At 34.2% G+C, this 22,431-nt stretch overlaps 1 protein-coding gene across 1 annotated transcript in view; it reads left to right on the top strand.

Annotated features, from left to right (window-relative positions):
• PIK3CA (phosphatidylinositol-4,5-bisphosphate 3-kinase catalytic subunit alpha) overlaps positions 1-22,431 on the top strand; it is an 88,358-nt gene that overhangs the window by 52,254 nt on the left and 13,673 nt on the right. The window contains exons 2-13 of the mRNA XM_027540417.1: positions 3,063-3,490; positions 3,986-4,195; positions 5,750-6,000; positions 7,969-8,214; positions 8,872-8,957; positions 12,092-12,197; positions 12,662-12,814; positions 12,911-13,045; positions 19,976-20,100; positions 20,978-21,059; positions 21,819-21,983; positions 22,200-22,303. Coding sequence (XP_027396218.1) covers positions 3,139-3,490; positions 3,986-4,195; positions 5,750-6,000; positions 7,969-8,214; positions 8,872-8,957; positions 12,092-12,197; positions 12,662-12,814; positions 12,911-13,045; positions 19,976-20,100; positions 20,978-21,059; positions 21,819-21,983; positions 22,200-22,303 — 2,015 coding nt within the window. The 5' untranslated portion in view covers positions 3,063-3,138. The remainder of the gene's footprint in view (positions 1-3,062; positions 3,491-3,985; positions 4,196-5,749; positions 6,001-7,968; positions 8,215-8,871; positions 8,958-12,091; positions 12,198-12,661; positions 12,815-12,910; positions 13,046-19,975; positions 20,101-20,977; positions 21,060-21,818; positions 21,984-22,199; positions 22,304-22,431) is intronic.

The raw sequence follows: 22,431 nt of genomic DNA, 5'->3' as shown, positions 1-22,431 counted from the left end.
CTGGTGGCAAATAACTTTACTTCTCTGACCCTCAGTTTTCTCATATGTAAAATGTTTATTACTTATCCCAAAAGGGTATTGCATGCATAAGTGTAAGATATCTACTAAATAGTGAGTGTTAGCTCCATTTGTCTCTTCTACACTTCTTGTGAAGTAGTAGAGTACTGGGGTACGAGGACAAATAAGAAAGTTAGCTTCCTCTCCCTCCTGTAGAGTACTACCAGTGTGGACCAGTGCCTGCTTTCCAGGATCTCCCAGTATTTTATGGCTATGATCACATTTATTCTCTTAATGAGAAGGGTGTGTCTCAAGTATTTCATAGTTGTTAATTGCCCATAAATATACTAAAGTAGAATAAGGATTAGAATCAGTGATCTCTTGGGTACTAGACTTCTCTTTCGCTAATTCTTAGGAAACATATGGGACTTTGGGAGTTGTTATTTATTATATAAAATAGTTGCCCTCATGATTCCATAACATAGACCTGTTAGTGCCATTCAACAAAGAAAACTGTAAACACAGCTGCTGCTTTGGTATGGTTTGTGGTTTGGTTTTGTTTTTATTTGAACTTTTTTCTGCAGGCAGATCATCACTTAAAAGTAATCATTTGGCATTTCTCCTTGCATTCTTCAAATTTTTTTGTGTGTTTTTTAAAAGCATAGCCTAACTCATTTCTATAATTATGCTCTCAGATTGATCCATCTGTTTTTTTTACTAGCCAATGAATTTTCTTTTAAAAGTATAGAGAATAGGATAATTATATTTTAAATCCTATAACCTCAGTGAGTCTCTTATAAATTTGAAGAAGATGTTTTCAAGTATTAGAAAAAAATTATACATTCCTTATTGTCTTTCAACTGATCTCTGTATTTCCAGAGGTAGGGAGGGGGCTTGAAATTCCTGCCAATTTATTCCTCATCTCCTCCTTCATGTGTTAAAACTCTGAAGCATACCATAAACACTTGTTTGCAACTGAGAATGGGTACTGCAAAAACATCTAATCAAAATAGATCCTATTGCTCTCTCTAGGTTTCATAGGCTGTGTGGAGAAAGAGGAATTGTAGGGGGCAAATGGAGATGTAGTAAGACAGTTAGGCCTTTGCAGTGGTCCAGATAAGAAATAGTAGTGGACTGACCCAAGACATTAAGAAATTCAAGGTACAGAATTAACACAATTTGTTGATGAATTAGATACTGGCTTGTACGCAATAAAGGAGTCAAAGACAGTTTCTGGATTAAGTATATCCTGCTCTTCACCTCTTTCTCACTGTGTGTGTTCCACTCCTGCTTATCCTTAAAGAATTTAGTTTAAATGTTACCTTCTATGGAAAACTGCCTCATTCCAACTTCCATTAACTTAGGTGACCACTGTATGTGCTTTTATAAGCACCTGGTACTTCTTCATGAGAGGTTTTTTTTTTTTTCCTCCCTGTTTTATACGTGTCAGTTTTGTACCCCACACCAGCATGCACATAACCTTCACACTCTCGATGTTGTCTTGTGAGGGCAGAGGCCATGCCTGTCTTATTCATCATCATATTCCCGGTACCTAACATGGTCCTGGGGACAGCACCAATACATTGTTGGTGAATAGGGTCATTTATAGCTATTGTCTATAGTGCCTGATAGAGTAATTGAATACAGTTAAGTTGTCTGGGGTTTTTTGAATCATTTCTCTGGCTTAACTTTTATTTCTTTTTTATTTTCTTAATATCTCTGACCTTATTTTTTTTCTTATAATTTTATAGTTTAGCTTACTGAATAACAAAATATAAACCACAGTAAAGAATATGCCTGCAATGCGGGAGACCCAAGTTTGATCCCTGAGTTGCAAAGATGCTCTGGAGAAGGGAATGGCAACCCACTCCAGTATTCTTGCCTAGAGCATCCCATGGACAGAGGAGCCTGGCAGGCTCCAGTTTATGGGGTTGCAAAAAGTTGGACACGACTGAGCAACTAACACTACTACTTTTTGGTAAAAGGGATGGATCATTGCAAATTAACCATCCTATCTCAAAGAAAATGCATTGATGACACTTTTATTATACTGAATATATAACTAAATTATACTTAAAGACAGAATCATCAAAGGTATCACTTAGACAATAATCAATACAAAAAAAGGAAATTACAAAGATTTTTCTTTCTTAAGAAAGAAAAAAATACTAAACTGTGTAAATTCTAGTTACCACAGAGTAGAGGTAGTAGTGTAAAAGGAAAAGGATTTGACTTCTCTAGCCTTTTCTTTACTCATCTTTAAAATAAAAACAGTGGTGGTGGTTTAGTTGCTAAGTCATGTCTGACTCTTGCAACCCCTTGGACTGTAGCCTGCCCGGCTCCTCTGTCCATGGGATTTTCCAGGCAAGAGTGCTGGAGTGGGTTGCCACTTCATTATTCTTGCCTAAAAGCCTTTACTTTACTCATCTTTAAGAACAGTGGAACCATGGTCTAAAAGGTCCTTTCCAGGCCAAATTCTGTTGTTCCATAAAATAGAAAGGAATGATACATAATGGGAATTTTGGTTTCAATTGCAGCTTACTATTTATTCTCTCCATAGCTCCAGCTCTGTCTTGATAAGATCTGACCTTAAAAATCCATTCAAATAAGAATTTTTTATTGAATGAATTTATTAAATGTGATTAAATGCAAGTAATTGTTTTTTCTAATTTCTGGTTTGGAATCAATTCTTTTAGCCTGTGCTTAGTTGCTCAGTTGCGTCTGACTCTTTGCAACCCCATGGACTGTAGCCCACCAGGCTCTTCTGTCTATGGGAATTCTCCAGGCAAGAACACTGGAGTGGGTTTCCATGTCCTCCTCCAGGGCATCTTCCCAAACCAGGGATCGAACTCAGGTCTTTTCTGCATTGCAGGCAGATTCTTTACTGTCTGGGCTACCAGGAAAGCCATCTTTTAGCCTAATTAGGAACAATAATATAAGATGAACTATAATTACTTACTCTAATCATTTCAAACTACAGAAAATGAAATTTTACATTTAGTAATGCCATATGTGTATTCTTTGATGGTTCCTCCTTTAACATACTTTTTCTTTCTTTGATTTAGATTTCTGCTTTGGGACAGTTACACCTCTAATTCCTTAAAGTACTTTTATATGTAAAACTTGTAAAGGATCAGAACAATGCCTCCAAGACCATCATCAGGTGAACTGTGGGGCATCCACTTGATGCCCCCAAGAATCCTAGTAGAATGTTTACTACCAAATGGGATGATAGTGACTTTAGAATGCCTCCGTGAGGCTACGTTAATAACGATAAAGCATGAACTATTTAAAGAAGCAAGAAAATACCCTCTCCATCAACTTCTTCAAGATGAATCTTCTTACATTTTCGTAAGTGTTACCCAAGAAGCAGAAAGGGAAGAATTTTTTGATGAAACAAGACGACTTTGTGACCTTCGGCTTTTTCAACCCTTTTTAAAAGTAATTGAACCAGTAGGCAACCGTGAAGAAAAGATCCTCAATCGAGAAATTGGTATGATAAAATTTTGAAATGGCATTGTCATCCTGTTCTAAATGCAAATAACTATGAAGCTTAACTGTTTTCTCATTAATAAAATATTTTGTCTGAACTGGTTAAATAGATTTCAATCATTACAATTCTAAAGTATTTTTTGACTGTTAGGCTAAGGGACTATTTTTAACACCTTGGTATTATTCTGTAAAGTTGTCTTTAAGAAGTATCATATGAGGGAATGAGGGATGATTTATATTTGTTGTATCCCAGTTTTGTTTTCTAAAAAATAATTGATAATGAATAATGTTTGCTACTTTTGCTCCAAATTACTGAGCCTATCATATTTTATATATTAAACATATTTGAGATTTTGTCAATTCTTACTATATGTATTCATCAAAAATTTTATTAACACAGAAAATTCTTTATTGTGATCATCCATATCTACCAAATTCCTTGTTTATAACAAGCATGGTCTTACTGTGTGTTTAACAGAATGTTATATCCTTTAAGGTTTTGCTATCGGCATGCCAGTGTGTGAATTCGATATGGTTAAAGATCCAGAAGTACAGGACTTCCGAAGAAATATTCTCAATGTTTGTAAAGAAGCTGTGGATCTTAGGGATCTTAATTCACCTCATAGTAGAGCAATGTATGTTTATCCTCCAAATGTAGAATCTTCACCAGAACTGCCAAAGCACATATATAATAAATTGGATAAAGGTAAGAAAATTACTTATCTACCATAAATGGCCACTGTAATGAAAACTTCTATCTGTACCTATATCATTATACAGTCTTTTTGCCCTAGCTAGATGATAAGCTTCTTGAAGTCAGGGACTGCTTGTACTGACAAGATATAATTGACTGCCAAGTACACAACTTGTATGCAATAAGTATTGATTGGGTGAATGAATATGTGCATGTGGTGCTGATCCCTTGGTGAATTGTCTTAGAATAAAACTGAAAAGAAAACGTTGAATTTCAAATTCACTGTTAACAGAATTACAGCTAATTATATTTTTACAAATAAAAACAACTATAAATAGAAATATTTTATGAAATTATGGTGAAAGTTAACACATTCTTACTATATACAAAGAAAAAGTAAATGTTAGATGCAGTGTTTAACTCTGATCATAATGAGTGATAATAATGACTTGACTACTGACAGTATATCAGTTGCTAGAATTAAGTGAACATGAGAGTATTTAAACTGCATTGTTTTAGAAATGAAAATATCATGTATCAGATAAATATTTGTGCTTTTCAAGGTAACAAAGTGAAGTTTTTAATGGAAAGTTATAGAACAGGTTTACTTATTAAACATAGTATTCTGTCAGTAGAATAAATTAAGGCATCTTATTATTATTTCAGCCATATTATTCTAAGTAGTTTAATGATTATATAACATAAGATCTTCATTTAAAATTCATTTCTACATTAGCATAGTTTTAATCTTTTCATTTTCATCTTCTTTTTCTTGATCCCCTAGCTTTACACTTCATTAATCTTAAAGGAAAAAAATAGAAAATTTATTTTCTTCCCCTTCGCTCCCCCATCTTTTCTCATTCTGATTCAACATCTCTCTTTAAGTCTCCATGGTTCTTCCCCATAGTTACGAGGCACACTTGTACTTAAAGTACTGTTGAACCTTTGATGCCATCATGAATCACTCTTCAGAGGGGTTGTATGTATGAAGTATGTCATGCAGTTTAGAATGGAAATTAGTTTGGTCTCAGATACTTGCAACACACAGTAGTCACGGTTTTGTGTGCTTGCCTTAAAACATGAGGCTGGGGCAATGGTTTGTCAGCCCTATCAGATTTGAAGATTTGCTCTGTCTACCTGACATTTACCTGTATTTAATTATGGTTGATTATAAGTCATTTCCGGAGAAGGCAATGGCACCCCACTCCAGTACTCTTGCCTGGAAAATCCCACGGACGGAGGACCCTGGTGGGCCGCGGTCCTTGGGGTCGCTAAGAGTCGGACACGACTGAGCCACTTCACTTTCACTTTTCACTTTCATGCATTGGAGAAGGAAATGGCAACCCACTCCAGTGTTCTTGCCTGGAGAATTCCAGGGACAGGGGAGCCTGGTGGGCTGCCGTCTATGGGGTCGCACAGAGTCGGACACGACTGAAGCGACTTAGCAGCAGCATAAGTCATTTCTCTTTGTGGTTAAAGTAATGGTACTGCATACTTTTTGAAACTTGTCTCTTGAAAAATGAAATATATGTGGTGATTTCATTTAATGTTATTTTTCTATTTTAGGGCAAATAATAGTGGTGATTTGGGTAATAGTTTCTCCAAATAATGACAAACAGAAGTATACTCTGAAAATCAACCATGACTGTGTGCCAGAACAAGTAATTGCTGAAGCAATCAGGAAAAAAACTCGAAGTATGTTGCTATCATCTGAACAACTAAAACTCTGTGTTTTAGAATATCAGGGCAAGTATATTTTAAAAGTGTGTGGATGTGATGAATACTTCCTAGAAAAATATCCTCTGAGTCAGTATAAGGTGAGTAACAAGTTTTAAAGATATTAATTTTAAATTTAAAAGGTAATAACATTGGGAACTGGTACCTGTATTTAGGATGCAGTTTTTGAAAATTTAATTTTTTTTGGCCACACTACTTGGCTTCCAGAATCTTAGTTCCTTGACCAGGAATTGAGCTCTGGTTTTGGCAGTGAAAACGTCTAATTACTAGACTGCCAGGGAATTCCCAAAACTAAATAATTAGTATTAGTAAATAGCATTAATAAGTTTATTTTTTTACACTATATTTAGTTTGAGAGACTGATGAATTTGAGAGGACCAGTGCTATTCTTTTAGATTTTATATGATTAATATTTGGGGACCTGACTACATGTATATGGGTAAGCTGAGTAACAGTTTACAGTTGTAACAATAGTTATGTCATTATTCAGATACAAACATTTGATGACGATTTAATTGTGCCATGAGGTAAGATATAATAATGTTTCAGGTGTTTTACAAAAAATGCATTATGTGCTTTTTCTGGATACCCCCAGTTCTATAGTGGAAATACTTTTATAGCCAATAGAAATTTTAAATAACATGAAACTTGCCCAAAAGGCTTTTCATGTGCCATACTTTTCAAAAAAGGGCTTGTTGTATTTGAATACGCAGTGTTAGCAATAAAGTAAATGTTCTTTGTCAAAAAAAAAAATTGGCAGTTATATTAACACCCAAATTGACTCTACGGACGTGAGTCTGAATGAACTCTGGGAGTTGGTGATGGACAGGGAGGCCTGGCGTGCTGCAATTCATGGGGTTGCAAAGAGTCGGACACGACTGAGTGACTGAACTGAACTGAACTGAACTGAATGATTTTTATCCCTTTCCAAACAGTGGCACTAGAAGGAATTAAACATTTCAAAATCCATGATCTACAGTTAATTAAGATGCACTGTTAATACTTCTCTACTCTATTTTTCTATTCATTAAATAAGTACCTATAAGAAGCAACCATATTTGTACCAAGCATATGTCAAGTACTGATTTACAGTACCTAGTAAGACATGGTTTTGGCTTTTAGTTTGCTTACATTCTACTAGGGCTTATGGGTAAGAAGGTAGATTTTTGTAATATGTGTACAGTAGTGCTATGTGTATATGTGCTTAGTCGCTCAGTTGTGTCCAACTCTGTGTGACCCCATGGACTGTAACGCCCCCAGGCTCCTCTGTCCATGGAATTTCCCAGGCAGGAATACTGGAGCGAGTTTTCATTTCCTTCTCCAGGGGATCTTCCAAACCTGGGGATCGAACCTGTGTCTCCTGCATTGGCAGGCCAATTCTTCACCTATTGAGTGATTAGGGGTATACAGTAGCATTTATATTAAAAATCTGTATCCTGATTATCATTTTAAAGTTCAAACCAATGCATTTTAATATTTTTTAAAACATTTCATAATTATTAGTCTCCTTTCTTTGTGTGTGTGTGTGTGTGTGTGTGTGTGTGATTTTTTTTTAAGAAATGTTTCTCAAGAAATGTTGGGACAAAAGAACAAGTGGGCAGCAGCTCTTGGATTTTACATCAGTATGACTTAATACATTGAATGACACAGACTTTCTAAATATGTTGCTTTTTCCTTTAACAAGTACAGTGTTTTCATAATGAGTATGTCCTGATCCTTATTTTTAATTCTTTCTTCTTTCTTTTTTTTTTTCCAGTTGAAGGTAGAACTATAGTCTCAAAAGCTGACCTTGGTTTTTCTTTTCTTTTATACAATTTATATGCCAGGAGGTGCTTGGCTTATCTGCGCTGTAACCTAACTCCCAAATGTTAGTGTTTTAAATGTTATAAATATAGCAACTGCTAAAAAAAAAAATCTATAATGTTTGATTTGTTTAATCACCTTTGCAGATTAGTATGTAAATTATCTCATAATACTCTTTGCATTTGGCTTTTAAAATGAAACCTTACAAGAAATGGCTTCTCCCCTCCCACCTTAATCTCTTACAGTATATAAGAAGCTGTATAATGCTTGGGAGGATGCCCAATTTGATGCTGATGGCTAAAGAAAGCCTCTATTCTCAACTGCCAATGGACTGTTTTACAATGCCATCATATTCCAGACGCATCTCCACAGCTACGCCATATATGAATGGAGAAACATCTACAAAATCCCTTTGGGTTATAAATAGTGCACTCAGAATAAAAATTCTTTGTGCAACCTATGTGAATGTAAATATTCGAGACATTGACAAGGTAAGGTCAAGTGTTGCTGTTTATAATTGATATGAATTATTTTATATAAATCTTTTTTATTGAACTATATCATAATCTGTTGACCTGCAGTACGTTTTCAGTTGGCTAGAAAACATCTACCTTAGTTTGTAGTCCTTTTCTGCAATTCTAATAATTCTAATATCTGTAATTCTAAGCTCTTAAAACCAAACTTTTATAGAATTCATTTGGCAGGAAAACCTGACCTAGTCTGAAGCAAGGTTTTTTATAATCTTTATCCCACTTAGTGTAAATATCCGTATGTTTTGTTGTAAAAATATTAATAATTTCTCTATGAAGTGCTGCTCTAACTGCTAAGAGTACTAAGTAATATTTAGTATATGTACCAGTTTATCGTTCTGAAATTTGTAAAACTGAATTACATAACTGGCCTAAAAAGGGATTGTGGGCCTGCGTTGAAGACAGCAACATATTGGTGAAAAATGTACATCATTTATTAATTTACTATATATGGGAAGAAAAAGAGATCAGAAAAGCTACATCTGAACAAAAACTTTTAGTTGATTCTCTCATTCATATCAGTTAAGTTGTTTTGATAATGTTTAATATTGGTCTTAGACTGTCTAGTATGTGTATGCGTATATGTATGTGTATACACATAACTTTTTTTCCCCTTAGATTTATGTTCGAACAGGTATCTACCATGGAGGAGAACCCTTATGTGATAATGTGAACACTCAAAGAGTACCTTGTTCCAATCCCAGGTAAGGAAGTATATGAATTTATATTTTCAAAAGTCATATTAGTGTTTAACAGTATAATAAATAGAAGTAGCGTATTTTACATTATTAGTTTTATGCAAGTCATATATAATTCCAAGACATTTAATATAGAACATAAGGACATTCCATCAAATAAGTATCTTCATTCGGGATCACTTTATTTATATTCTCTAAAATGTTAACTGGAACAGTTTTTCTGATTCTCTCTTTCGTTGTGTCGAGGAGAAAACAGAATGTGGTTATAGTTTTGTGCTGATGATTCCTTACAGTAGGTCTAAAAACCTTGCATTTTATTCCTTTTTAAACTCCATTTCCATTAAGAGGTGAGAGTTGGCAAATAACTTCAGAGCTATACTACTCTGAGGCAGTTTCCTTTACAACACTCCCAAGAATACATGTTTATCACATTCAAGTAAAGAATTTTGGGGAACAAACCAATTTCTTAGTGGGAGGAGGAGTTATTGGAAATGTTTAAAAATGATTACCGCCTAGATAAAATGAAGAAATAAAAACGGTAGTATAATTCAGCAACTTTCCATCTTGCCATTTCTTTGCCTTTGTTTATAGAATCATTGGGGAATAAAAGTTTATTCCTGAATATAGTAGTATTTTAAGATAACTCAAATTGGCTTTAAATGTTAAAGTAGACTTTTTAGACTAGCAGTAGAGCTAACTAATGGATCTTTCAGAAGTAAGTTTCATAATGAGTTCAGACTGAGTTCTAGAAAAGTCAGGGAAAAGTTCTGGTCTTGTCATTGCTAGAGGTGCCACCCTCCTAGACCATAGGTAGAGTTCAGAGAGATGGTAGCCTTCTCTACCAGGAAGAAGGAATATAATTGCCATCCTGCCTGAACCATTGTAGGTCAGAAAGCAGGTTAGAAGTTACGCTGTGGCAATAAACAAATTCAGAATCTTTTAAAATTTTTGTTAGACCAACAAAAGTTTGTTTCCCATTCGTACAGCATATCTGTCACAGGTTAAGTGGGTGCTTTTGCAAGGAGCATAAAAACAGTATTTGAGGAAATAATAGCCAGAAATTTCTAAATTTTGGTGAAAACTATAAAACCAACAACCTAAGGGGTTCAATAAGCCCAAGGAAAGACCCCAAAATATTGTTAGATAGATTTATCTTAATTCTTTCAAGTAACAAAAATAAACAGACTTTAGAAAAGTAAAAGGTAAATTTATTTAATGATATAAGATCAAAATGTCAAAATTTAATATATTAAAGTAGCTATTTAGAAAGGATTTCTGTTTTATTATCTTTTCTTTAAGAATATCTATAAGGTAAAATCCCTATGGAAGTAGTATAAAGACTTAAGTAAATTGTGGAGCTTTTCTGTACTTAAAAATCAGAGATAAAAATATATGAAGTTATTAGAAAGATAGAATCTTAAAAATTCTTACTGAGATTAAATGATTTTTCCAAATTTGTGCTTTCTATATGCTAAATAAATTAGATACTTTATGATTTCCATATAAATGTTACCAGTTATCTCCCAAAATCAGAATAAATTTGGAATATATGTATATATAAAACGATTGCTTAAAACTAAAGAACTTAATTGGGTGGTGCGTGTTTGTGTGGACTTTAGAAGAAGAAAAGAATATGCTTTAGTTGGTTAGCACAGTACTGAACAACTATAATACATAATAAGACAGCTCTCTTAAAAAGTGTGCAGAAAATTTTTCATTAATTATGAGCAATTCAGAAGGTTTCAGTGTCGTAAAAAGCACTAGGTATGTTTGAGATACACCATCTAATTTTTCTTGAATTACTATGAACTTAACAAAGCTTACAGTATTTCTTTTCCCTGCATTTGTTGTTTGCTTTCCCTTTAGATTTCCTTCTAGCTCAGTTTCCCCATTTTAAATGTAAGTCTTCTCTGTGTAAATGGACACTTGAGCTTTTAATATGGACTAATTACTGTTCTAATTTCTTTATGTTATCTCATTTAATTTTTACAACAGCTGTATGAGAGTTGGTGCTGTTATTAGTCCCACTTCACAGATGAGAAAACAGACAAAGCAAGGGTTACACATTTAGTAAAATAGTAGAAACAAGATTTTACTCCAGTGTGACTTCTGAATTCATATTTTTAGCCATTACTGTTTTTTAATTAAAAAAAAAAAGAACTACTTATTGTATTTGGTTCTTTATAAGTATGTATACCAAATATAGACATAATTTCACATGTAACAACCAATAAGTTAGTTTCCTTTTTCTATTTCCATTTTCTATAAGTGAATTTGTTTTTCATTTTTACCAAAGTATAGCACAAATGCATAAAATTATACAAATCATGATTGTATAGTTCAGTGAATTATCACAACATGAATACCTATATAACCACTATGCTGGTCAAGAATTAGAACATTTACCCGCATTCCAAAAACTCCTCCTCAACTCCTTCCCAATCCATTAATCTTCTCTCCTCCCCAGAGGTAACTGTTGTAATGCTGTTAGTTTTGGTTGTTTCTAAATTTTATATAAATGGACTCAAGGAGTTGATATTCTTTTGTTCCTGGCTTCTTACAGTCAATATTATGTTATATTGTAAATAACTAGTGTTCATTTCCATTGATATACAGTATGCCATTATATGACCATACTACCATTTATCTATTTACTGTTAGACATTTGGATTTTTTTTGAAGTTTGGAGATACTATATATAATTCTGTTAGCATTCTGTTCAGGATTGCATACATTTGTGTGGTTTTATACCTAGAAATGGGGCCAAGTTATGGATCAGTTTTAGTAGATTATGGTTTCCAAATTGGTTGTACAAATTACACCTCCCCTAGCATGTATGAGATTTCCTGTTAATGCACATCCTTACCACCCCTTAGTATCATCAGTCTTTATCGTTTTAGCCATTCTCTTTTATAGTGTTATCTTTTTATTTTTGCATTTTCTGGATGACAGATGATACTGACTACTCTTTCATGTCTATTAGCCATTTAGATTTGATCTTGTAAAGTTTCTGTTCCAGTCAGTCTCTGAGCTGGTTTTCCTTTGATTTATCTTTCTTTTAGTGATTTATAGGAATCATTTATATAGTCTGGATAAAGTCTTTTTTGGTAAATTCTTTTTTTCTTTAAAATTGTTCTTAGGTGGAATGAATGGCTGAATTACGATATATACATTCCTGATCTTCCTCGTGCTGCTCGACTTTGCCTTTCCATTTGTTCTGTTAAAGGCCGAAAGGGTGCTAAAGAGGTAAAGTATCAGAAAGAATGGTAATATTCACTCCTAAAAACCCCTGAATATACTGCTGATTGAATTTTTCAAGAAATGGATATTTTTTCCCTTACCTAAAAATTAATAAATCAAACATTTAAAAATAATATATTGATTTAAAGAATAACTTAGTAGAGCTTCCAGAATTTATTTTATGATGAATATGTCCTCAGTTCATACTGATAAAACTTTTAATGTGCACAGTGACTACACGTAAATATGTCTTGCTTGCTTTGATTCATATTTCCCATTTATAATTTTAAAAATATGTGTACTTTCAAATGGGGAAAATGAAACTACACTTGGAAAAAAATTAATGTGACTTGTTATAGATACAATTTAAAAGGCAGTTGTTGAATTCTCCTTTCTGGCAAAGAAAAGTATTTTGAAATGTGTTTTATAATTTAATCTACAGAATAGTGAACATTTTTCTGTTTCTTAAGGAACACTGTCCATTGGCCTGGGGAAATATAAACTTGTTTGATTACACAGATACTCTAGTATCTGGAAAAATGGCTTTGAATCTTTGGCCAGTACCTCATGGACTAGAAGATTTGCTGAACCCTATTGGTGTTACTGGATCAAATCCAAATAAAGTAAGCTTTTTATTATCATAAATTAGATTTTTTTTCTTTTTTATGTGTGTGATAGTCAAGTATAATATGTATAATAACTTTTGTTCCATTTCTTAGGAAACTCCATGTTTAGAGTTGGAGTTTGACTGGTTCAGCAGTGTGGTAAAGTTTCCAGATATGTCAGTGATTGAAGAGCATGCCAATTGGTCTGTATCCCGTGAAGCAGGATTTAGTTATTCCCATGCAGGACTGGTAAGGCAAATCACAGAGTTTTCCTTAAGTATCAGTCATAATCAGTGCATTTGCATACCTACTTTTACTCTTTGAACGGAAAAGGTTTCATGTGTTGTAGTTACACTGGCATCAGTATTACAGGCTCTAGAACAGTATTGCAATAGAATACAATCCTGTATGCTAATATTTTTTCTGCAGTCTGCTTCTTAGTTTAGCCTGCCTCATTTAACAAATATTTTATTTAATATTGACTACACATATATATTTACTATACAGTAGGTTGTTGTTCAGTCACCCAACCATGTCTGATTCTTTATGACTGCATAGACTGCAGCATGCCAGGTCTCCCTGTCCCTCACCTTCTCCTGAAGCTTGCCCAAGTTCAAGTCCCTTGCATCGATGATGCTATCCAGCCATCCTATCCTCTGATGCCCTCTTCTCCTTCTGCCCTCAATCTTTCCCATCATCAGGGATTTTTCCAATTAGTCGTATCTTCACATCAGGTGACCAAAATGCTAGGGCTTTATCTTCAGCATCAGTCCTTCCAATGAGTTTTCAGGGTTGATTTCCTTAAGATTGACTGGTTTGATCACATTACCGTCCAAGGGACTCTCAGGATCTTTTCCAGCACAACAGTTTGAAGGCATAATTCTTTGGTGCTCTGCCTTCTTTACGGTCCAGCTCTCACAACCGTACATGACCACTAGGAAGACTATAGCCTTGACTAGACAGAACTTTGTCAGCAGAGTGATGTCTCCACTTTTCAACACACTGTCTTAAGTTTGTCATAACTTTTCTTCCAAGGAGCAAGCATCTTAGTTTCATGGCTGCAGTCACCATCTGCAGTGATTTTGGAGCCCCCAAAAATAATGTCTGTCACTGTTTGCATTGTTGCCCCATCTATTTGCCATGAAGTGATGGGACCAGATGCCATCATCTTAGTTTTCTGAATGTTGAGCTTTAAGCCCACTTTTTCACTCTCCTCTTTCACTTTTATCAAGAGGCTCTTTAGTTCTTCTTCACTTTCTGCCATAAGGGTGGTGTCATCTGCATATCTGAGGTTATTGATATTTCTCCCAGCAATCTTGATTCCAGCTTGTGCTTCATCCAGCCCAGTGTTTCTCATGATGTACTCTGCATATAAGTTAAATAAACAGGGTGACAATATACAGCCTTGACGTACTCCTTTCCCTATTTGGAACCAGTCTGTTGTTCCATGTCCAGTTCTAACTGTTGCTTCCTGACCTGCATACAGATTTCTCAAGAGGCAGGTCAGGTGGTCTGGTATTCCCATCTCTTGAAGAATTTTCCACAGTTTGTTGTGATCCACACAGTCAGCGGCTTTGGCATGGTCAATAAAGCAGAAGTAGATGTTTTTCTGGAACTCTGTTGCTTTTTCGATGATCCAACAGATGTTGGCAATTTGATCTCTGGTTCCTCTGCCTTTTCTAAATCCAGCTTGAACATCTGGAAGTTCACAGTTCATGTACTGTTGAAGCCTGGCTTGGAGAATCTTGAGCATTACTTTACTAGCATGTGAGATGAGTGCAATTGTTTGGTAGTTTGAGCATTCTTTGGCATTGCCTTTCTTTGGGGTTGGAATGAAAACTGACCTTTTCCAGTCTTGTGGCCACTGCTGAGTTTTCCAAATTTGCTGGCAAATTGAGTGCAGCACTTTCACAGCATCATCTTTCAGAATTTGAAAAAGCTCAACTGGAATTCCATCACCTCCACTAGCTTTGTTTGTAGTGATGCTTCCTAAGGCCCACTTACTTCACATTCCAGGATGTCTGGCTCTAGGTGAGTGATCACACCATCATGATTATGTGGGTTGTGAAGATCTTTTATGTATAGTTCTTCTGTGTATTCTTGCCACCTCTTCTTAGTATTCCTTCTGCTTCTTTTAGGTCCCTACCATTTCTGTCCTTTATTGTGCCCATCTTTGCATGACATGTTCTCTTGGTATCTCTAATTTTCTTGAAGAGATCTCTAATCTTTCCTATTCTGTTGTTTTCCTCTATTTCTTTGCACTGATCACTGAGGAAAGCTTTCTTATCTCTCCTTACTATTCTTTGGAACTCTGCATTCAAATGGGTGTATCTTTCCTTTTTTCCTTTGCCTTTTGCTTCTCTTCTTTTCACAGCTATTTGTAAGGCCATCCCATTCACTAGTTTTATTGACCGCAGTGCTTCATAAGGTCCACTTGACTTCACACTCCAGAATGTCTGGCTGTGGGTGACAGATCACACCATTGTAGTTATCTGGTTCATTAAGATCTTTCTTGTACATTTTTTCCATGTATTGTTTCCATTTCTACTTGATCTTGACACAGTAGGTACCAGGTAATAAACTTGTGACCTAAAGAGACCTCTACTGTTTATACAGTGTGCTGGTTAAAATAGGCCTGAGACTGGTAAAAGCAGAAATATAAGATTACAAATTATGCTGAGTGCCATAAAGGAAATAATAGTGTGTCAAGAATAACGAACTGTTTGGGGAGAAAGGATAGTGTACCTTGGGCGCAGGAGAGACCTCTCTGGGATAGTAACTTTGAACTTGAAACCAAGGTGTATGTGTGTTGTTAACTGGGCCTAGAAGCAGAGGAAATAGCATATCACAATAGTCTATACCGGACTTCCCTGGTTGCTCAGTAGTAAAGCACTCAAATGCCAGTGCAGGAGATGCAAGTTCGATCTCTGGGTTGGGAAGATCCCTGGAGAAGGAGATGGCAATTCACTCCAGTTTTCTTGCCTAGGAAATCCCATGGATAAAGGAGCCTGGTGGGCTATAGTCCATGGGGCTGCAAAGGAGTTGGACATGGCTTAGCAGCTAAACAACAATAATAACAACATAGTCTCTGCTAGAAAACAGTATATATAAAATGGAGTTTAAATATTGATCTGTTTGTCTGATCTTGGCTGTAGTTTTAGAACCAGAATGTAACTGGGTTCAAGGATCATAAACTCTCCCTTATTTTTCAAGGCAAAAGTGTCAGTACTGAGAGAATATTTTTGTTCTTTGCTGTCTCTTTTCCCAGGTTCCTAATTTGTCACCTTTTTCTTTGGCCTAAAGATTATAGATAGACCATTCAATGAATGTGGGTCCTGAAACATGCCTGCCCCCAGTAATAGTGCACCCAGAGGCAGTCTGGAATCCTACACTTAGAAACTTTATTAGTTTAACTTTATTATTAATAGTTGTGTTCTCAGTAAGGAGTTTATCAAATTTTTGTAAATGGAATAATAATAATAGTGATAGTAATCTTCCTGGCTGTGTACTTTCAAAGCTATGTACAAAATGTTTTGTTAAGTAGAAATTAATTTAAAATCATTTCTGAATTCTGTCATTTACTAAAAGTACAATTAGCTTTTTTGATATTAAAAAAGGGATTCTCTTGCTTGAAAAATGTAACCACTACTTTGTACGTTTAATTCCTTGAATATATTTAACATGTATTAAGTGCTTAATATATACTAAATGCCATTCCAATTACTTTTCACATATTACCTCATTTAATCTTAAAAGTAGTCTCAATGAGGGTAGGTGCTATTTTAACTCTTATTTTACCAGAAAAGAAAAGGTTTAAGGAGTTTAAGTTATCCAGTATCACTGTTAAATAAGTATTAAGTCTTTTACTCTTAACCATTCTAACTTAGATAAACAGGATAATAAGCTTGATTCCTTAATTTTGAAATTAAGCATTTCTATAAAATGTCCATAACTCTATCCCATTAGTTATACCTAAAAATTAACTGAATTACAGAATTAGGTCACATACTTGAAAGCTCATTTATTTCCTATTTTATTCATATGTTAGTCAGTGAACTCAGTTTGCCACAGCCCATTTTAGCTTTTGAGTTTCCTTTTTTAGCAGTTCTAAGTTTTTTAAGGATTGATATTTTATGACATTTTCTTCCTAGAGAATTTTTTTTTTATTTCAAAGAAAAACTCTTTATTTTTGTAATAGAATAAAACTGATTCTATCTTTCAATTACCATTGTATCTATTGAAAACTTTCATAAATCTAAGATACAACAATGGGATTCTTAGTTTTCTTGTATCTTAAGACATTTTACTATTTAATCATTATTCATTAATTAATTCCAACTATGCTAAAATAATATGGAAATATAGAAGAATATAGAATAGAATAACTAGAAGGATGATACAATAGTGAGGTGAATCATCACTTTTACATCATCCTTCAGTCTTATTGCAATGCTCAATGTTTTCCATCATCTTTCCAGATGTATAAAGAAGTCTGCAAGCACCATCTTTGTAGTTTTTTGTTTTGTTAGTTTTTAGGCTTTCGTTGAACACTGTTAATAATTTAGAATTTTTCCCTTTCCACTCACAGTGACAAAGAGAAGAAAACTTGACAGAGAAAAATATTTCACAAGTATTAAATCAGAGTGTGAATGCAAAGAAATGGATAATAGTGCTTTAAAGCAAAGTTTCTCAGCCTTAACACTGATGACATTTGGGGTCAAAAATTGCTTTGCTATAGGGACTGTCCTGTTCATTACAGGATGTTTAGTAGCATCCCTGGCCTCTACACACTAGATGTCAGTAATATCACCACCACAGCTTGTAACAATCATAAATGTTATGTGTCCCAACACTATCAATGGTTCCTGGGAGGTAGATGGGACAAAATCACCCCAGTTGAGAACCACTACTCCAGACTTAAATAATGATGTTAAAATTGATCATATTCAGTGAAACATCAGATGACACTATCCTAGATGAATTTTCTCAAACTCAAGAGACAGTGAGTGAACAGTGTATCTCCAAGGACAAAAAATGACTAACACAAGTTAGTCATTCTGCAGGAATGACTTTATCACACGATATGTCTTAGTAAGAACCTGGACCACAAAAAAAATTTTAAAAATAAAAAAAACCTGGACACCACATCTTTTCCAGTATGCTTTTTAACTTTTATGATGTTGTGCACCAAAATTTACTTTGTAAGTAGCTAAATGCTACAGACAGTTGTGTATAAAAATAACTGGAAGGAAAAAAGTAATGTAGAAAAGTTTTAACTCCTTGGATTGATTATTCTGACTGATATCTATAAGTATAAAAAATAGAAATGTTTTGCACTTAAAAAGCAAAGAAGGTGGTTATCCTCTCTTCAACAAAATTATGAGTCATCAAAGTTTTCAAAAGTATTGTATTTTGAAAATGCAAGTATGAGAAGAAAAACCAAAAGTAATGATAGGCTAGAACTTAGGAGATATGTATTTGAAATCTGGAATCAGTATTCACAAGATGGATATGTTTCAGGCTCACACAGGACAGTTGATTAGCAAGTTTGTTGCATTGAACATATGTTGCCCATTTTGGATTATAAATTTGGTTTTACTATGTTTAAATTCTTATTAAGATGTCTATTAAATTGTGTTTACCATATTTTATTCTTCTCTAAATTATTTTATATTAAAAACAAAAGTAAAAGAACTAAGAGTCCATTGGAACCCAAATGATTAATGTTAATGACTTCTTTTTCTGATGAGTTGAAGGTTAAGTATTTATTCTTTTACCTAGACTATTACAGTAGCTTCCTACCTGGTCTCCCACTTGTCCCAGAGCAGCCAGAATAATAAAATTATAAAAGATAAATCAAGTATTAATAACAGTATTTATCCTATAAATAACTTTCACTAAAAGTAAAATCCAAACCTTTTACCCTGACCTGCAAATTTTACATGCTGTGACTATGACCTCCTTTCAGTCCTCTCCCTCATCTACTGGACTTCAGATGCACTGATCTTCACCAAACTCTTTCTGTCCATGGGGCACTTTGACTCTTTCCTTCTTCTGCGGTAATCTTTCCCTGGTCTTAGTGTGGATGGTTCTTTCTTGGCATTTGGATAACAAATTAATATGTTCTTAGAGGCCATTTCTGAACACTCAGTCTAAAGTAACCACCCCATGCTTCTCTGTCACATCACTCACAGCATCTGTCTATGTTGACTCTCCAATAGCTTTATTTGTTCATTTAATTTTCCACTATAATAGAGTCTCTGTTAATACAGGGTGTTTTACTATTTTCTGAGCCAGGCAGTAAGAATAGGACCAAATTACACAATCCATGTAGTAAACATTTGTTGAGCGAATATGTGTCAGTAATACTTTGTTATGCTGTTGGATAAATTAACAATATTTAAATATATAAAAACCAGGGGCTCCCCTGGTGGCTCAAATGATAAAAGAATCTGCCTGCAGTGCAGGAGACAAGACCTGGGTTTAATCCCTGAGTCAGGAAGGTTCCCTGGAGAAACAAATGGCTACCTACTCCAGTATTCTTGCCTGGGGAATTCTGTGGACAGATGAGCCTGGAAGGCTACAGTCCACAGGATCCAAAGAGTCAGACACAACTGAGTGACTGACACTTTGACTTCTTAAATAAAAACCAAGTAGCATGGATGTCTGCTTTCATCTTTAGCCATTAGGAATAAGTATAATCCATCCTAAATGGCATGTGTTTTTCATCATATATTAATGTGTTCATAGTTATTCATTATGTGGCTTATATATTTGTGTTTAAAGGGAATAAATACATTACTTGGAATCTTGGAATTACACCAAAAGTTATGGTATTTTCATTTTAGTTTCCAAAATTCAGCGTGCAGTATTTTAAAGTGGGTTGTTGTGTGTGTTTGTTTGTTTTTCCTGTTTTCCCCTTATTTTTACTTTTGAAATTGGAAAGCCTTGTGGTGATTATAAGGATATATTTAGGCAAGGGTTATGAAAGAATTTAAACTAGTTCTCCCCTATCCCTGAAAATAAAGTCTTATAATGAGAATAAACTTTTTCAACAGTTAATAATCAATGTAAAGTTTATTGAAAGTTAATCCTTTTTTGCAGATCACTCATAAATCGAGGGAGAGGGTTAGGAAATATGACAAAGAAAATTATATAAGATATTACTTTATTTTACAGAGTAACAGACTAGCTAGAGACAATGAATTAAGAGAAAATGATAAAGAACAGCTCCGAGCAATTTGTACACGAGATCCTCTATCTGAAATCACTGAGCAAGAGAAAGATTTTCTGTGGAGCCACAGGTAAGTGTTAAGATAGAGTCTCTGTTTCTTCTATTTCACAAGAAAGAACTGACTTTGGCTTGATCTTGCCATGTTTCTGCCATTACCTATTAGAGTAAATAAAGCATAATTAATACTTTTTTATTATAAGCTTTATCCTTTTTTAAATTATAGATGTAGATCAGTATTTCTAGAAAATCATGGTGTATTGGTACTAAACTTACAGATTAAAGGCTTTTTTAAAATTCTAAATCCGTAACATGACCTTTTCTTAGATTTGGTTTTTTGGTTTTGTTTTCAAATAAAATTTAAGATCCACCCCCCCAAAAAGTACCTGTAGTTTTAGACCCATTTAATTCTGATTTAGTTGGCCTAGATATTTTCCATTTTTAAGAGTTCCTTCCATTTTTCATATTTTCTTATGCTTCCTGAAAGTAACAATGTAATGCCCTATTTTTACGTTTGAAGAAATTACCCTACAGCTTGGTAAGTGTACACTGGTTTATTTAAATAAAGTTGCAGTGCATTTCTGCAGAAAGTTCATTTAAATGTAAGTTTTGTCCACTGACCACAGTAGAAGTGGGAACTCTTCCCATGGTTCATGATTAATAATAGAAACTATGTAAAGAATGTTGTAAATTTATAATTTTTCCTAAGTAGTTGTCCTCCATTTGGATTTTCCTTTTGTCTTCCATGCCATTTATAACTGTCTCTAAATATATATAGGTGCAGCTATAGTGTTAAACAAAGATTTGTTTTGATTTTAAGAAAGGCTAGTCATGGTAAGAAATTTTAAAAATGTTTGGAACTTCTTAGAGATCGCATAGTTGAAAATTTAGACATTTAGGTCTTTTGGATAACATGTAAGAATGTTTTTTATTTTGTCTTTTCCACATAGACACTATTGTGTAACTATCCCCGAAATTCTACCCAAATTGCTTCTGTCTGTTAAATGGAACTCTAGAGATGAAGTAGCTCAGGTAAATGCATGTTTGAAATTACTGAATAACTGTTGCACAAATTTGGTATGTCGTTCAAATTGTTTTCTCTCAGAAAATCTGTATAAGTGTAAGAGATGAAATAGACTGTGTTTTAAATTAATTAATATTGATAATACAGATGGTCCTCAACTTACCATAGTTCAACTTAAGATTTTTTGACTTTACAGTAGTGAGAAAGTGATATGCATTCAGTGGAAACTATTTCAAATTTTGTATTTTGATCTTTCCTCAGGTTAGCAATATGTGGTAAAATAGTCTCTCCTGATACTGGGCAGCAGTAGTGAGCCACAGCTTCAGGCAGCCAGGTGATCCTGAGGGTAAACAACCAGTATCCTTATGACTAGTCGGTACCCATACAGCCGTAATAAAATAGGCTTTGTGTTAGATGGTTTTGCCCAACTGTGGGTTAATATAAGTGTTCTGAGAATGTTTAAGGTAGTCTGAGTTAAGCTATGATGTTCAGTAGATTATGTGCTAAATGCATTGAGCTATTTTCAACATATGATAAGCTTATCAAGACATGAGCCCATTGTAAGTCAAGGAAGATCTGTGTAGTAAAGAAAAATACCGTTTACGTAACTTTCACTGAAAAAATTAATTAGAATTAAACATTTTAAGCACTGAATTCATCAGGGGGGCTTTTATCTAATTTTATAGTGAGAAATTAAGACAATGTCTTAGAGGGTTCATTCACAACTATTTTTGCTTTTTAAATATAATTTATTATCTCATACACAGATGTACTGCTTGGTAAAAGATTGGCCTCCAATCAAGCCTGAACAGGCTATGGAGCTTCTGGACTGCAATTACCCAGATCCTATGGTTCGAGGTTTTGCTGTTCGGTGCTTAGAAAAATATTTAACAGATGACAAACTTTCTCAGTACCTAATTCAGCTAGTACAGGTAAAATAATGTAAAATAGAAAAATAATGTTTTATTTTAAATCCATGCAATTTGCAAAAAATGCTGTATTAGCTGGTTTTATACTTTTGTAAAAATCAGTTTTATCATCAAGAGTATCTATTTTCTTCCTAAAAATTTTTTTCTTTAAATTCAGCAATGAAGAAACTTACACTGATTGATGTAGCTTTGTTTTTATGTATGTTTTTACTGACATAGGTACTAAAATATGAACAGTATTTGGATAACCTGCTTGTGAGATTTTTACTCAAAAAAGCGTTAACTAATCAAAGGATCGGTCACTTTTTCTTTTGGCATTTAAAGTAAGTCAAATTATTTTTCCATTTAATTCTTTATATAAATATCACTTATTCTAATGTATAATGTATACATGTATTAATGTATACTTCTGTATTACTTATCTACTATTGTTTTTGTTTATCCAGAAGAG

Source organism: Bos indicus x Bos taurus, chromosome 1, assembly GCF_003369695.1.
Source record: "Bos indicus x Bos taurus breed Angus x Brahman F1 hybrid chromosome 1, Bos_hybrid_MaternalHap_v2.0, whole genome shotgun sequence".
NCBI lineage: Eukaryota > Metazoa > Chordata > Mammalia > Artiodactyla > Bovidae > Bos > Bos indicus x Bos taurus.
This window is presented reverse-complemented; position numbering and strand designations above follow the sequence as displayed.